At 43.3% G+C, this 15,328-nt stretch overlaps 1 protein-coding gene across 1 annotated transcript; it reads right to left on the reverse strand.

The window, feature by feature from the left end:
- Positions 1-14,980, reverse strand: LOC123189838 (probable sphingolipid transporter spinster homolog 2). Its single transcript, XM_044602343.1, has 16 exons — positions 14,132-14,980; positions 12,955-13,083; positions 12,318-12,419; positions 12,003-12,107; positions 11,833-11,908; positions 10,824-10,898; positions 10,595-10,697; positions 10,393-10,461; positions 9,596-9,659; positions 9,242-9,339; positions 8,571-8,647; positions 8,262-8,375; positions 2,030-2,149; positions 1,570-1,698; positions 1,129-1,207; positions 1-352 (listed from the first exon to the last, which is right to left on the reverse strand). The coding sequence occupies exons 1-16, from the start codon at positions 14,473-14,475 to the stop codon at positions 228-230; spliced, it is 1,809 nt and encodes a 602-aa protein (XP_044458278.1). The 5' UTR covers positions 14,476-14,980; the 3' UTR covers positions 1-227.
- Positions 14,981-15,328: the final 348 nt, after the last annotated feature.

Raw genomic sequence — 15,328 nt, forward strand, 5'->3', positions numbered from 1 at the left:
TGTGCAAACATTACCCACCCTTTCTAATCAACCAAGTTACACCATTGATACATACTGTTTGCAGTATCTGCAGTCTGTACACAAAAGCCAAGAAGACCAAGAGAGCAAACGATTTATGTACAGGTACAGCCAACGGACATGCAAATTTACATTTCACATGTTTGCTGGTACGGCCGAAATAATCCAGCTAAGAAAGAAAAAGACATCTTGCTTGATGACTTCCTTGATCATTGAGAAGTGTGCGCTTCATCGTTTCCATCATCAAGCAATGGCCTGAGGTTTGATCTCTCAGTGGCAGGAACATCATGCTCGCTCTGCTCATTCGAACGATCAACGCTGCGGAAAAATATGGCTGCAAAGGGAGAACATGTCTCAGCTTCAGTCAACTATCACAAACACGCACTAAAATGCATTACTTATAGTGGTCAGCTGGCACAAAATGCATTGCTCATATGATTAAGTAATACTAGTAGTGAACAAACAATGCAAGTTGATTATTTCTAGACATCCCAACTCTTCCTGTACCCTTAAATCTCCAAAATACTCTCCTTAATGAATGCATTTGCTCCTACAGGTTTCCTCAAAACTATTTTCCCCAAACCACATGACCTGCTCGTAGTTGATGACTGGATTTCTCCTATTATAATTATTCTCTATTGCTTGGAACAGCTAACTAGGCTAAACAATTTGCGACCAAAGGGGAACACAAGAAATGCTTTAGACCCTTCAAGTAGGTAACTTTGTTAGGCTCATGCAAATAAAATGAATCTCATTCTCCAAGCACGTATTCAAAGTACACACTAAAGGCCTGTTCGGATTCCCTCCCGTCCAAAACTCCGCTCCCGGAGCTGGTGGAGCAGCAGTTCAAAATCGCGGAGTGGGGAAGGAGGTGCTCCACAGATCCTGAGATTTCATGGAGTGGGAGGATTGCCGAACAGCCCCTAAGGCATGGTAGTGATTTGGCTTGGTTTCAAATCATGCGTGCATATGACTTCTAAACATGAGGTTGAAACAGTTGCTCCTAGAGTGGCAAGCATTATGTAGTTCTTTTAATCACAGTGAAAACATAAGATACTGCCCAGACATTATATGGAGTTATATAATTTATACTATACTAAGAGAACATACCGGTAAACCAAAATCCAAACGCAATAAAGAGGACGGATGTCAATAAAAGCGCAGTTGATCTCCAGTTATGGAGATAGTCCTGCATCAAAGTTCCAACAGTAAAAACACAATGTAAGACTCAACGATTCAACAATACTGAAAAGTATAACCATCCAAGTGGTGCTGGATGCAGCTAAAATGTAAGGCCTATAATACATCAACATCTGCTAGGGCAATAATAGAGTAATTGAGGGCCATAGAAATATTGGGATCTAAAATAATGTGTTGACATATAAAAATCCATTATGACAATCATTGAGACATCAACCTAACAAACAAGGGTAATCTCATTTACACAAAAATAACGGACCTGGTTACGTACAGAGAACATGAGCAATTAAGTTGCTAAGCAAGTAATTCTTTGCCTATGATCCATTGGAAACAAGCACAAAGGACAAGTACCTGAAGAGCCCCAACGATGGGTGAAGAAGGCACATCACCGAATATATGTATCGAAACAGTAGACATAGCCATTGATAATGGCCGCAAACTTGGTTTCACACAATGAAGGCATATGTAGTTTACTGGAGCCTGCAAGTACACAGGATAAGTATATGTGCAGAATTTAACTAGGCATATGAGTACATTTACCATATATTGAAATGCTTATCAGCATGGCAAGTACATAAAAAGTAAGCAACTTGTTTAAAAATGATGTCCGTTTTACATCCAATACCCATACAGCAACTCGAGTAACTTCTAATGTGAAGATTCTCAGAAGTGGTAACCAAGATAAACATAATGAAGTAAGAGTAGTGTTTCTTTGTGTTCCTAAATGAGCAACAATAGTTTCAGCTCAGTTACGTAATAGGAGTAAGAATCTAAAGTGATGTGAAAATAGTTAAGCAAAGGAAATATTTACCTGAGTTGCAAAAACCAATAGCTCCCCCACTGAAAAGAAGGGTATGAATCCATAAAGGCTCTTGAAACAAAAGGCACTGAAACAAAATATTGCCCCGAGGAAAGTTGCGCCAGAAAGAAGCTACAAGAAAAGAAATCGTGTCAACGGAAGTAAGAATTACATAATTACAAAGCTATACAGTAGTAAGCAGCATATACAGATTCCTTTAGCTTCATTGCTCCAGCCTCCAGACTTATATGACTGGAAGGTACTACTCAGTAGACATAAGTAGTTAAGTACAACACATCCATGTTAAACATCATGCTGGCTGGTATATAAGAAGGAAAATGGCCATGCCTACTTAATGGTCCAGTGCCATTCTGCTAAAGAACAAATAAGGCAACAGGCAATGATAAGAACAAATCCTAGGAACATGCTCAAAAAGAACGACACATTAACTACTGATTGCATGTCGTCTGCAAAAGAAGGAACAAAAGCCTAGAATCAGTAATTAAAAACTAGCGTGAAATCATCAACTTAAGATGTTGGTAGATATTCGTGCTAATAGAATAACCACCTATCAAGCTATTTGAAAACATACCTTACAATTGGACTAAAAGGCTGGGTTGTTTCTTTGAAAATACAAGTTAGAAGGTAAATAATGCAAATATTACGGACGCGAATTTTTGGGATATGGTGCCACGCGAGGATGTAATCTGGGCAGTCCATGCATGCTATGTGATTAGCACTTTATATAGCGATTAAATGAATACGCCAACACTATGCTAGGTTAATTCAGCAAATACATGTATATGGGCTGGTGGTTGGGCATCTTAAATGAAGCCCATACATACTTGAGAGATCAATGTGAAGTGTTGCGCTAGTGGTTTCCCTGTACACCTTGAATGTTGGTAATTAAACCGTGTGGGGTTAATGTCACATCCTAGTTAGCCATGCATTAGAGTGTTGCATCATGTTTACTCTTTCACCAGAAACCTGAAATGGGGATGACAGAACCCCCAGTCCCCTCTGAAACCAATTAGGGTTTACTAAAAACTTGTTCAATGAACCTGAAATGCCCTTCTAGAATGCCCATCATTTTTGTCTTGGTTCAGAACCTCTGCCAAAAGTGGTGCACATTTTCCTAGGCCATCCTAGGGTTTTTGAATTAAATCATAAGTATTTGAATTTGGGCATTTAAAATTATATAAAATATTTAAATGCTCAAATAACTCCAAACTAAAATGTTTCATGTTGGAAATAATCCAACTATGGACCAGGAGTAGTTTGGTGATTTTAGGAGTAGCCTAAGTATTTTATTTAATTCAACAAAGTTGCAGAAGTATTAAAAAAAAACAGAAACAGAAGAAATGGAAAAAGCTTACCTGGCGCCTAGCACCCGGCCCACCTGCCGGCCCAGCCCAGCACCGCGCCAGCGAGCTGCTTGCCGGCCAGGCAGGCAGGCAGGTGCTCGACGGCGAGCACCGCATGGGTGCCACGCACCTGCTCGCCGCCTCGCCGCCTCCCTCGCCCGGCTAACGCCGTGAATCGGCCTCCCTCTCTCCCCCGAACCTCCCAGACACCCCCTCTCCCCTCCAGCTCCTCTCCCTCGCTCTCCCACGCCATGGCCGACGCCATCGCCGCCACCCCCTCGCCGTAGCCACGCCCTCCGTCAACCTCACGCCGTGCCGCCGTGTCCAGGAGCTCCGCCGCCGTCCACTTCATCGAGCTAGCCGAGCCCCGTGTGCTCGTGCGGCCCGAGACCACCGCACCGACCTCGCCCGAGCTCGCCGTCGCCGGAGATCCCCTTCAACGCCGTCGCCGCCTCAGCTCGTCCCCGACCCCGCCGGTGGCCTCTACGGGAGCGCTGTGAGCCTAGCTACCTCTCCGACCCTCTCTCTCTCATTCCCGAGCCGTGTAGCCACCGCACGAAGATCACACGCACGCACCGCCGCGGATCTCGTCGCCGACGTGTTTCCGGCCATCCTTCGGCCAACCCGCGGTGTCCAACGCACTCACCACGTTGCGTTAGGCCCAACCGTGCACGTCCCGCACCTCCCCGCACACCCTAGCGTCAAGTTCGTCTTCGGCCGAACCCCAGTGGCCGCCAAAGTCGTCGCCGGCGCCAACTCCGGCCACCCCGACCCCAACGGACTCCACCAAGAGCTGCGGCTCGACCTCAGCTCCTCTCCGGTGCCCTCCGCGGCTCGTTTGGTTGCCGGAACGGCAAAAATCACTTCCGCCGCCGCGTCGGGCTCGCCGGCGGCTAAACGCCGGTGCAGCCGACCCGGGTTTGACCACGGGTGGGCCCTGGTTGACTCCCCTGAGTCAATGACAGGTGGGGCCCAGCCCTGTTAGTTAAACAGGTTTAGTTTTAATTAAACTTTAATTAATTTAATCACCCTGACATGCGGGACCCACTGTCAGGTTTGACCCGGACAAGTTCCGTTGACCTGCTGACGTCAGTCAGGCTGACGCAATAATTGATTTTCCGGAATTATTCTAATATAGGAAATTCCAGAATATAATTTAAACTTCAAAAATTCATAACTTTTATTCTGTAACTCCAAATCAGACAAATTATATATGAAAAATGATCAGAAAAATCCAATCTATCCATCTGTACTACTTTCATGCATGACTAAACAAGTTAACTTGATGTTTAATGCAGAACAAGGAAAAACACTTTAAAGGACCATAATTGAGTTTGAAATTTGAATCTTTGATCCAAATTAGTTCAAACCCTTCTGGTCTTAGTTGCATTAGCCCAACACACTCATACTGCTATGTTTCATGCATGCATCATATTGTTGCACATTGTTTGGTAATGGTTGTATATCGGTGTTTTTTTGCGGCAGGATCTGCCTCCGAGGAGTATCGTGATTACCCTAACGAAGAACCGTATCAGTGCATCGAACCATCAGGCAAGCAACCAACCATTTGATCATATCGATACAATCCCATGTTCTCGCTCCTGCTCTCTTTTACTGCATTAAGACAACGCGTTTCAAACTGCTGTGTGCTACGGTAGTTGAACCCACTTCCTCTGCATGACCTGTCATTGCAACAGTAACTAGATGAAACCCACTAGCATGTGTAGGAGTTGATTGAGCCATATGTATGTGTTGTTCCTACCTTGCTATGCCTGCTATGCTTAGAGTCGTGTCAGGTCTGGTTCATCTGGGTGATGGGCTAGAGTGAAATGATTATGTCGGTAATGAGAGTGGTGTGGTGAACACGATTTGATAAAGGTATCGATGAGAGGCCATGTAGGAGTACATGGTGGGTTGTTTCATTGAAGCCGACCTTAAGCACTGAGATCTGTATGTGTGATTTAAGAATCAGCTACTACCATGCATTGGGCCCGAAACCAATGGACCCTCTCGGCTTCTTATTCACCCTAGTTCTCCGTCCAGGAGTTGCAAGTAGTTTCTGGTGTTTGTAGCCTACTGGAGGCCGTGGACAGCGCTGACCGTAGGGGTGGGCTGTGATGCGGTAGGTACGTGGCCGGGTGTACCGAATACCCGTTAGGTATCTCGGGAACCCTGTTCACATCGTTCGGGGCCGTATGGGAAACTTCGGCCGGACTCCCTGCGGATGGAACCTGGATAGGCGATAAACCTGGACTGGAGGCTTAGGTGATTAGGTAGGTCGTGGCCGACACCCACGTTGGGCTTCCGCTTGAAGGTTGCCGAGTACATGTCGTGTAAACGACGGTAAGTGGTGAGAGCGTGTATGAAGAAGTACACCCCTGCAGGGTTATCATGATCTATTCGAATAGCCGCGTCCGCGGTAAAGGACTACTTGGTTGCCTATACAGTTCATAGACAAGTAAATGGAAACTACTAAAAGCCTCAAGATAAGTGTGAGTGCCGAGGATGGCTCTTCCGTAGGAAGACGGAGGTGGATCCTCGGTAGTGTATTGAATTGGTGAGTAGTGGACTCGTGTACGCAAAACCGTTTCAAATTGGAGTCTCGTAGGTTAGCCTAGCCAAGAGTCAAAGCTGGCTTGCTGCAATAACTCCACCAACCCTTCTTGATAATGTGCATGTATATAGGATCTGATGTAAGTCTTGCTGAGTACCTTTGTACTCATGATACTATAATTTACATTTTTACAGAAGACGCTGCAACCCCTTCTGATGGGTTCTACGTAGACGTTGACATCAATGAGTAGGCTAAGACCCAGGTGGTGATCCTGAGCTTGTGAAGGACCACGTAGTATAGCTAGGCTTCCAAGCCTCTTTTATTTTCTAGTTGTCTGTACTCAGACAAGTTACTTCCGCTGCTGGTTTGTATGACTGTATGACTTGAATGTTGGGTCGTGTGACCCGTACCTTGTGTATGTAATGTATGGCTCTCTGAGCCTTAAATAAAGTACTTGTGTCGTAGAGTCATGTTGTGATGCCTTTGTTGTATTTGCACATATCGAGCATATTGTGTGTATGATTGAAATGCTTGGTATGTGTGGGATCTGACTATCTAGTCGTTTATCTTTAGTAGCCTCTCTTACCGGGAAATGTCTCCTAGTGTTACCGCCGAGCCATGGTAGCTTGCTACTGCTCTGGAACACTTAGGCTGGCCGGCATGTGTCCTTCCTCGTTCCGGTGTCTGTCCCTTCGGGGAAATGTCACGCATTGAGTACCGGAGTCCTGTTAGCCCGCTACAGCCCGGTTTACCGGAGTCCTGCTAGCCCAGTGCTACAGCCCGGACCCACTTGCTGTTGACCGACATGTTCGAAGCTGGGTCATGAATGCCTGTCCCTATAAGTCTGTGCCACTTTGGGTTTACGACTAGTCATGTCAGCCCGGGCTCCTTATCATATGGATGCTAGCGACACTATCATATACGTGAGCCAAAAGGCGCAAACGGTCCCGGGCAAAGGTAAGGCAACACCCGTGGGGATACCGTGCGTGAGGCCGCAAAGTGATATGAGGTGTTACAGGCTAGATCGATGTGACATCGAGTCGGGGTCCTGACAGTTAACGACTCATTTTTTCTTCTTTGGTCAACCGTTGTTCATACTAGGTGTTTTTTTAAGTTCTTCATATATTGTACTTGTTGGGATTGTAATAATGCCTCCCTAGTGGAGATGGTAGGGTTCGGCATATATATGATGTTTTCATTTTTCAAACGTCATATACATGATGTTAGGGGCCTAAGACAATTTAGTTAGTAGTCTTATTGAGGAGGAGATTTAACCTTACTTGAAATAAAAAATGTTAACACAAACATCTATATATGCCAAGCTTTAAAAATTGGATTGCAAGAAACTAGTATTACATTTAGGGGCAGCTGGGTTGTGGTCTTTATTACTATACTGAAGGTACTTGATAATTATGCAAATAATACTAGCAAATTAACATGAACGTGAGTAAATCTGCTAGGGTGGGTTGTGATAATGAGCCATTATCAACATCATTATGGTGGGATCAATGGCAAACGGGATGTAGGCCAGACATCATCATTGCTGCCGAAAGGCCAGCATACATCTAGTCACTGACATATTAATTTGGATTATTTTCACAACTGCCACTCCTGTCCATCTCCTATGCCCCCACACATTAGGTGCTCCCATGATACAATTTTTCAAAAAACATATTTAGCTGTTTCAAAAAATTCTGAAAATAATTATGAGTGTTCAAAAGATATATGTTGACAACCTGTAAAAAGTTCAACTCAAAAATTCGAAATACACATGGGGAAACAAATAGGACAAATCAGAATGTAAATAATGTCATTCTGGCTTTTGTCCTTTTGTGGCACTATTCATACTGAATTTGTCTTTTTTGTTTCTCCATGTGTGTTTCGAATTTTGATTTGAACTTTTTACAGATTGTAGACACATGCCTTTTGAACACTCACAAATTTTGTCGGAATTTTGTGAAACATTTAAACATGTTTTTGAAAAATGGTAGCATGATAGCATGTAATGTGTGGTAGCATCTAAAATTTTTCCCTCTTGCCTGAAGCTGGTAGCACATAAATGGACAGTAACTCAATGCGTACTGATCTGCACAAAGCGGCAGGGAGCGTGTTGTAGTTGCCCATTCAGCCTGACAAAAACTTAATGCGCTCAGAGCGAATAGGAAAAACTATACTACCTGGATACGGTGACAAGATATTAGTATACGCGCTTTGTGTATTAAAACTGCACGAATCATGAGGGAGCTGACCGGCAGGATTACATCCTCACGTGGCACCGCGTTCACTCGTGATTTATCGAAATATTACATGTAAATTTTTCTCTTACCTTGAAAGCATTAGAAATTGTAGAGTCCATCTTGTCAAGGATGAAACCCCCTGCAAGGGTTCCAACTATTCCACACACTATTGTTATTCCGCCAAACATTAGATCTGCACTGGCCTGGTATGAAAAGTTCAGCATGAAAGGTTATCCAGTGAAATGGCAATATATTGAAGTATGATAATATAAATATCATGCTAGGACTAAGATACACTAAACCAGAAGACCTGGGCTTTCATACAGATAACTAAATTAAAATCAATGCTCAAATAATCGCATGCCCTATCATCGGAAAAACAGACTACAAGGAATTACCATGTGGTAGATATCCTGACCAGCCTTGGGGCCCCAATATGAATAGGCACCAATGACAGCGTTGTAAAAGATGTAACCTGGAATCGCACAATTAAATTTACCCCGGTTACAAACAGAAGACTATACCCCGCAAAAAAGAGTTGCAAATGAAATGTATTTCAGAAGTAGTATCAATCAAACTTCAAATTTGGGTGTGAAAGACACGTGTTACTAACTACAAGGATCCATTGGAAGTAATGTACCGCGAGAGAACCTTACTGCCCTAATTTTGAATGCTGAATGAAGAATCTATAGCCACAGCAAGACTTTGTTTAGAAAAGATGTTTTTTACTTCCCAAAAGTAGTTGCTAGCTTGGCTATTTACTCTTAAGACTTGGCTATTTACTCCTATGGGTTAACAGTAACATTTTGTGCTGAATCTGCCACAAAAGTTGAACCAATTGGGCTTAACTTGAGTTAGAAAACAACAATGGATCAGAGTACATGTTGTTTCAACTATATTTAAATGCATACTATATATGGAAGATCTTCTTGTCTAACATTAAGGATGAAGTATAATGCATTGAACACAACTGAGTTTAGCATTTAAAAAGCTCATGTTCAGTATAAAGGGGAAGTATCTAACATAATAGAGTTAAAACGATTGCATAACATGTGAAAGAAAATCTGACCAGCCACATTGAAAACATAGACTTTCTCTTGTAGCAATTCTTTCATATCTACCCCAAAATGATGGATTTCAATCATAACTTTCTTCCCGAAACTGGAGCTGCATGATGAAAATGTGAATATTCAAACGATTTTGTATATTACGTTAATGAAAGTAAGCTACTAAGTATTCTATTTGCAATAGGCACATAAGACAAGTAACTACAATATTGACTTTTACCTAGATCATCAACAAGGAAAAGGGCTGTATATTCCGATAAAAAAAGAAAGAAATAGCACTGTATGAAGATATAAAATTAAGGCACTGATCTAAAGTTCTAATCTAGCAAAAGAGAAAACACAAAGGAGGTGCTTACAGGGAAGACTTTTCTGCAAGGCCCTCAACTACAGCAGGCACACCCTGCTTTATTCCATTATTATCTGGAAATAGTTGGAAGAAAAATGAGCAATTGAACAAGGCGGTGTTTACTGGCGCTTGAGCTTCTGTGAAGTTACACACCCCAGCAGCCAGGAGGAGGCAAATTATATTCAGTATGATGTTGTATCCAGAAATGTCAATGAAAGTAGCCTTTGATGAACAAGCCCTAAGCAAATGAACAAGGTCATCTAGGATACATGATTGCAAGTTAGTTACTACTCCCTCCGTCCCATAATATAAGAGCGTTTTTACACTAGTGCAGTGTCAAAAACACTCTTATATTATGGGACTATTTTCTTCCCTAAAACAAAGCTCGCTGCTTTTGTGCATTTCAAATACAAGGGGACATCGAAACAATCGAGAAGGCTAAGCAAATCATCAGTTCTGCCCTTAGGTTGTTTTCCTATTGAAAATGCTTAAGATCCTAGGATCATAGAATGTCAGGCATATTACCACGGTTCGACTCATCACAGAAGTAGTAGCCCTGTAACTCAAAAATTTAGCATAACATGCATGGAGATAGAAGTCAAGAGAAGGAATTTAATTAGGAAGATGTTTTCTGAAGTGCTTTTCACTCATGTACTGTAAGCAAATCAGTGTAGAGAAACAGTGAGTTCTTCTAATAACTGAATGAAGCAAATTACGATTTTAACCTTTGAAGGGAATATTCAAGCATTTTTTTAAGGCAAGGATGGTGTGACAACGTCAAACTAAGTAAAGAGAGAAGGGATGTACTTGTCTCATCTTGAAGCTCCGGACTGAGCATTTGACCATACTCTTTTGTCTTTTTGTTGTGAGTAAATCCTGGTAAACAAGTCACCACCCCAAAAGAAAGAGAAAACAAATGGAAGAAAGTCAGAGTGCCAGAATACCAAAATAGAAATTAGTGCTGTCTACACTGGTAATAAGCAAAATAATACATAATACAAAGCCACACCTTTGAGCTCTAGTGGCTTTATCACAAAGCCCAGAATGACAAAGGGAAGCATCAAAATTGACTCTCCCCAGAAAGCAGCACGCCAGTGCAGATGACCCCCAACCTGATGAGATGCAACATAATTTTGAACAATACAAGGTCAAGTTACACTGGTAATGCACCTGTTACTCAACCCGTATAATTTGAGGCAAAACCAAGAAGCAAGAAAGAAGTGTAGCATAAGACTTACCAACCCACCATAAACATAACCCAGTGCTATCCCAGTGGGTATACACATGTAGAACATAGCAAGCCATGCAGTTTTCTGGTAACATAATTAGCAGCAATGTTAGTTTTTGATTAAAATAATACAAAAGGAAGAAACAGTACTATGTAAACAAAACCTCCTAAGCAAACATAAAACTACATAACATCATGATCCATGGATGTATGAGTTAATCAAGGAGCAATTTATTCACCTGATTTAACAACTAGAAGCAATTGGTGAAGAATTTTTTTAACCTAAGCTACTCAGCTCAATACAGCAATGAGTGATGAGGATTGAGGACAGCATTTTTACTCCCGCATGAACAGTAAATTCGAAGAAAAAGTAAAATAACGGATTTTTTTGGCACTTTAGTGTTCTAGGTGTGTGCACAATTTCGTGAACAAATGGCATTCGTGGTGCTCTGGACCAAAAGGAAAAAACAATCAGTGCTCCAAAATGTCTCTGTTTCTTTGGAGCACCATTTTTTTCTTTTTTTTTTTTGTCCAGAGCACCATCGATGACATTTCTTCACGAAATTTTGCACACACCTAGAATACTCGAGCATCTTTGGTGCCAAACAAATTCAGATTTTTTTTCTATTTTAAAAAAAATGTTCATGCGGGAGTATATGAACTCAGGCTCCCAAAGCAATTACCGGCTGAGTAATCCATTACAATCCTGGATTACATGGTCTTTATGTACTGTATTGATTAACATATTTTGAATGCCCTGCAGAATTTTGCCTCAGTGACATGCGTTTGACAATTTGTTCCTTCTAGTGACATATAATGATTCGGAGTAAGATCATTCATATCCTTGACACGTCATAAACATGACACATGTGCAAAGATGTAGATTATTTCCAGAAGAATGTTGCTTCATGATAGGACTTGGGTATAGAAATAAATCCAAGCAAACACAAGATATGTTGACATATAGTACACAGAAATCAGTCTTAAGAAATCTAAAGGCATCACAAGATTAACAGGACCTGTGCTGCTGGTGCATTGTCATCAATGAAAGGAGCTGCGAGACTTATAAACGAAGCTTCACCAACACCAACTAACCTAATTAACATGTTGTAGAATAGATCACATGATTAGGAGAGTTTTATTAAAAAATTACACTGATCTGAAACATTAACATTTAGAAAGTACTTACATGCGACATACAGTAATTGACCAGAAATCAAACGCGCACCCACAGCCAGCTGTTGCAATAGTCCAGACTAACAATCCGACGCCAATAAGCCTGAAAGGATTGTGTCTGCAAGGAGGGGAAAAATCTATCACATGCAAAAAAAAAAAAACAGCACCCTTAAAGGCTTGCATCGAACCTATTAAAACAATGTTAATCTGTAGTGTGTATTGTTGTTTGAAGAATAGTTTTCCATTTGTAATATCTTTTTCCTACTGCAATGAGCAATATATAGAAATAAAGGTATAGTACATTAAAAGAGGACCATAGGATACTAACATTTTTGCCAATGACGCAAATATCGGGGAAGCCACCAACAACCCTACCATAAATGCCGAGGACAACACGCCATCTTCAAAATTGCTCAGATTAAAATCACCCCTGTAGAGAACATGGCATGAGATAGAGAAAGAAGAAGAAACTTATGTGTGGAAAAGAAGACATGAATTGTGTACAATGGCATTGTACGGCAATTTAATTTGGAGAAGGGGTGCAGCACAGCTTGGTAGCACGTTTGTTTTGGGTACAAAACGTCACAGGTTCAAATCCTGTCATCCCTACCTATTACTTCTTTCTTCTTTATGGGGACTAGTGATGAGATCAATTAAAGTAAAGTAAAATGGGTATAACGAAGGCCAATCAGGAATAAACAAAAGATATGATGATAAAATTAAGATGGCCAACATGATTAACGGAAAAATACTATAGAGTGAAGACATGCAGGAAAACAAATAGAAGAGAAGATTAAAAAAAAGAATTTGCATACAAATTTAATGTGTATATAACGACTTGCAATTTGCAACGAATTAAATTATATGAGCGTTTCTCCTGAACTATAGTAGCCAAGACATGCAAAAAGTGTATTGAGTTCAAAAGAGATGTCACATTTTGTAGAAAAGTTTCTGGTGGGACTTACTGAATTCCAGAACCTGATGAGCATGTGCCACCAGAACAACTGCCACGGCTGCCATTGACACCATTACTTGCTATTACTCCCCGGTCAACATAATTTAGCATGTTGATTATGCAGAACATCACAAGTAATCTGCAACCATAATAAGTAATTAATCAACCACTGCATAATGGACTCCTTACAATGAGAACACACAAACCTGACAGAGTATGTCATGCTAATTTAATCTGTATAAATTACAGCTTCTGACATGAAATTATTGACTAAATTCAGATAATGGCAATGCCCAGGGGGATACTGAGCACACATGCACTAAACTGCTACTGCAGTCTGCATAAACAACAAGTTTTGAACTCAAGACCCACACACAACGTGGAATTATTGACATTGCATCACCATGTCCTCCAATTCCTCAAAATGTCACACTGAAGAGGCCCAAAACTTGGAAAAAATCCGAACCACGGTGAGCACATAATATACTAACAAGATGAGCTGTGCCAAACAAGAGGAGAACAACCAAATCACCACTCCATCTTGTCGAAATTGAGAACAAATCTACTATGCAATTTGCAATGCATATCAAAAGAGTATAGAGACTATCTCGCCAGAAAAAAAGGCTTGGGCCACCGTTACCAAATAACGCCCACGCGCGCACAAACGGTTTTAAGACCACTACAAACGGGAACAAACTGCATCACGCGAACGCCAAACTAGTACTACAAGACGCAGGTCCACGCCACTAAAGCAAGCCAACATAGAGAAACGGACAAGTACTAAAACCAGAAGTCACGAAAGGAACAAGCAGAGATTCAAGAGAAATTTCGATTAAGGAGATGGAACCATACAGCACATATCACTGATGATTGTTAGTAGTATGAGCAATGATTTGTTATCAAGCGTAAAAAAACTGGCCAAATCTCCTAGCGCGCATCTGACCTCAACCTGGCATCGCTGAAGGCTCGCAGCTCAAATCAACGCAATGGCAGCTCAATTGGAGCTCGCGAGAACCCAGAATTTTCAAACCAAACAGCCAAATCGCCCCAATTCGATATGAAACCCGTCCCAGAGGTCCGCAGAGGGAAAAACCCGTGCACCCAACAGTTCAAACCTACTACCAAGCCAAAGCTGCCGCTCAATCTCGCTATGCCGGGGGATTAGTGGTAGCAGTAAGCAGTAGTACCTCTTCGGGGTGAACCAGGAGGGCTTCTCGTCGGCCACGCCGCTGGTGCTCGCTTCGGGGCCCGCCTCGACGTCCCGCACCACGGTGACCGCCATGGCCTGCGCCGCCGCCGCCGCCGCCTCCACCTGCTTACCTTCCACCACTAAACTCTCGGCCGGAGCAGCCGCCGAGAGCTCCCGCTTAGCTTCCGCCTCCTCCGGCGCCGGTGGCGTGGAGGCCGGCGCGGAGGCAGCGAGAGGGAGGTCGGAGGCGGAGGGGGCGGGGGGGCCGTCGACGGGGGATCCCACAACCACCACGACCTGGGCGTCGTCCCTTGCGGCTGGGGCTGCGTCGGATCCGCCCATATACTACAAAAAATATATGCGCCCGGAGTTTGACTCGCGATCGGTTTTCGGCCGGGGGGAGAAATCGTGGCCTACCGGGATTCCTTCCCAAATATCTATCCCATGGACGGGATGGGGTTTATAAACAGTCTGTCTCGACAGTAGTATTACTCGTGCGAGAACGGGAAACCGGATAATACGGGGCGGGCGGCAGTTGGTTTAACAGTAAAGGCTGGTGGCTGGCGGGCGGATGGATATTCGGTGAAGATGTTTGTGGCGACGACGCAACGTCTGTCGTGGGTTGCTTTGCTGCTGGGTGGTGGGAGATTCTCTCCTCTCCTCCCCTCTCCTCTATCTACTTCTCTGTTCCCCGTGCACCGCGGCTCTCCTTCTTCTTCTTCTTCTTCTTCTTCTTCTTCCCCGGCGCCGTGATCTGGACGCCGGCGTGGTGGTGATGAGGGGAAAGGGGGCGACAGGCGGTGGTGGAGGGGTGGGGCAGCAGAGCGGCGGGCCGTGGACCTGGCTCATGGACGGACTGGTTTATCTGGACTGACTGACGTTGGTGTCTCCATCCGAGATGCCCTTCAATGCTCGGTCCTGCAAAGTAGCCGTGGTTGGTGACCTACATTTGGGAGATCGCTTTTTTCACCTGGATATACGACGGACGGACAATTCTTTACTTTGCGCGCTGGTCTCCATCCATCCATCCATCGAATTTTGGTGGAGTCCGTGCGGTGCGTGCGGCTGCAGGCTCTAGGTTTTGACGGTTTTACCCCCCCTCCCGTTTTTTTTTTTTGCGAGGGTCCCTCCCGTCTTTGTTTCCCGCTGGGCGCCTGCGAGTGAGCACCGTCACGTCAGTGGGTCAATGATGAAG

The sequence above is a fragment of the Triticum aestivum genome, chromosome 2A (assembly GCF_018294505.1).
Source record: "Triticum aestivum cultivar Chinese Spring chromosome 2A, IWGSC CS RefSeq v2.1, whole genome shotgun sequence".
NCBI classification, from domain to species: Eukaryota; Viridiplantae; Streptophyta; class Magnoliopsida; order Poales; family Poaceae; genus Triticum; species Triticum aestivum.

Coding starts and splice junctions, on each gene's coding strand:
- LOC123189838 (XM_044602343.1), bottom strand. CDS start 14,475: ATGGGCGGATCCGACGCAGCCCCAGCCGCAAGGGACGACGCCCAGGTC. Junction 12,108..12,317: donor TTTGCGTCATTGGCAAAAAT/GTTAGTATCCTA, acceptor CCCTCCTTGCAG/ACACAATCCTTTCAGGCTTA. Junction 8,376..8,570: donor GTCAGGATATCTACCACATG/GTAATTCCTTGT, acceptor TTTTCATACCAG/GCCAGTGCAGATCTAATGTT.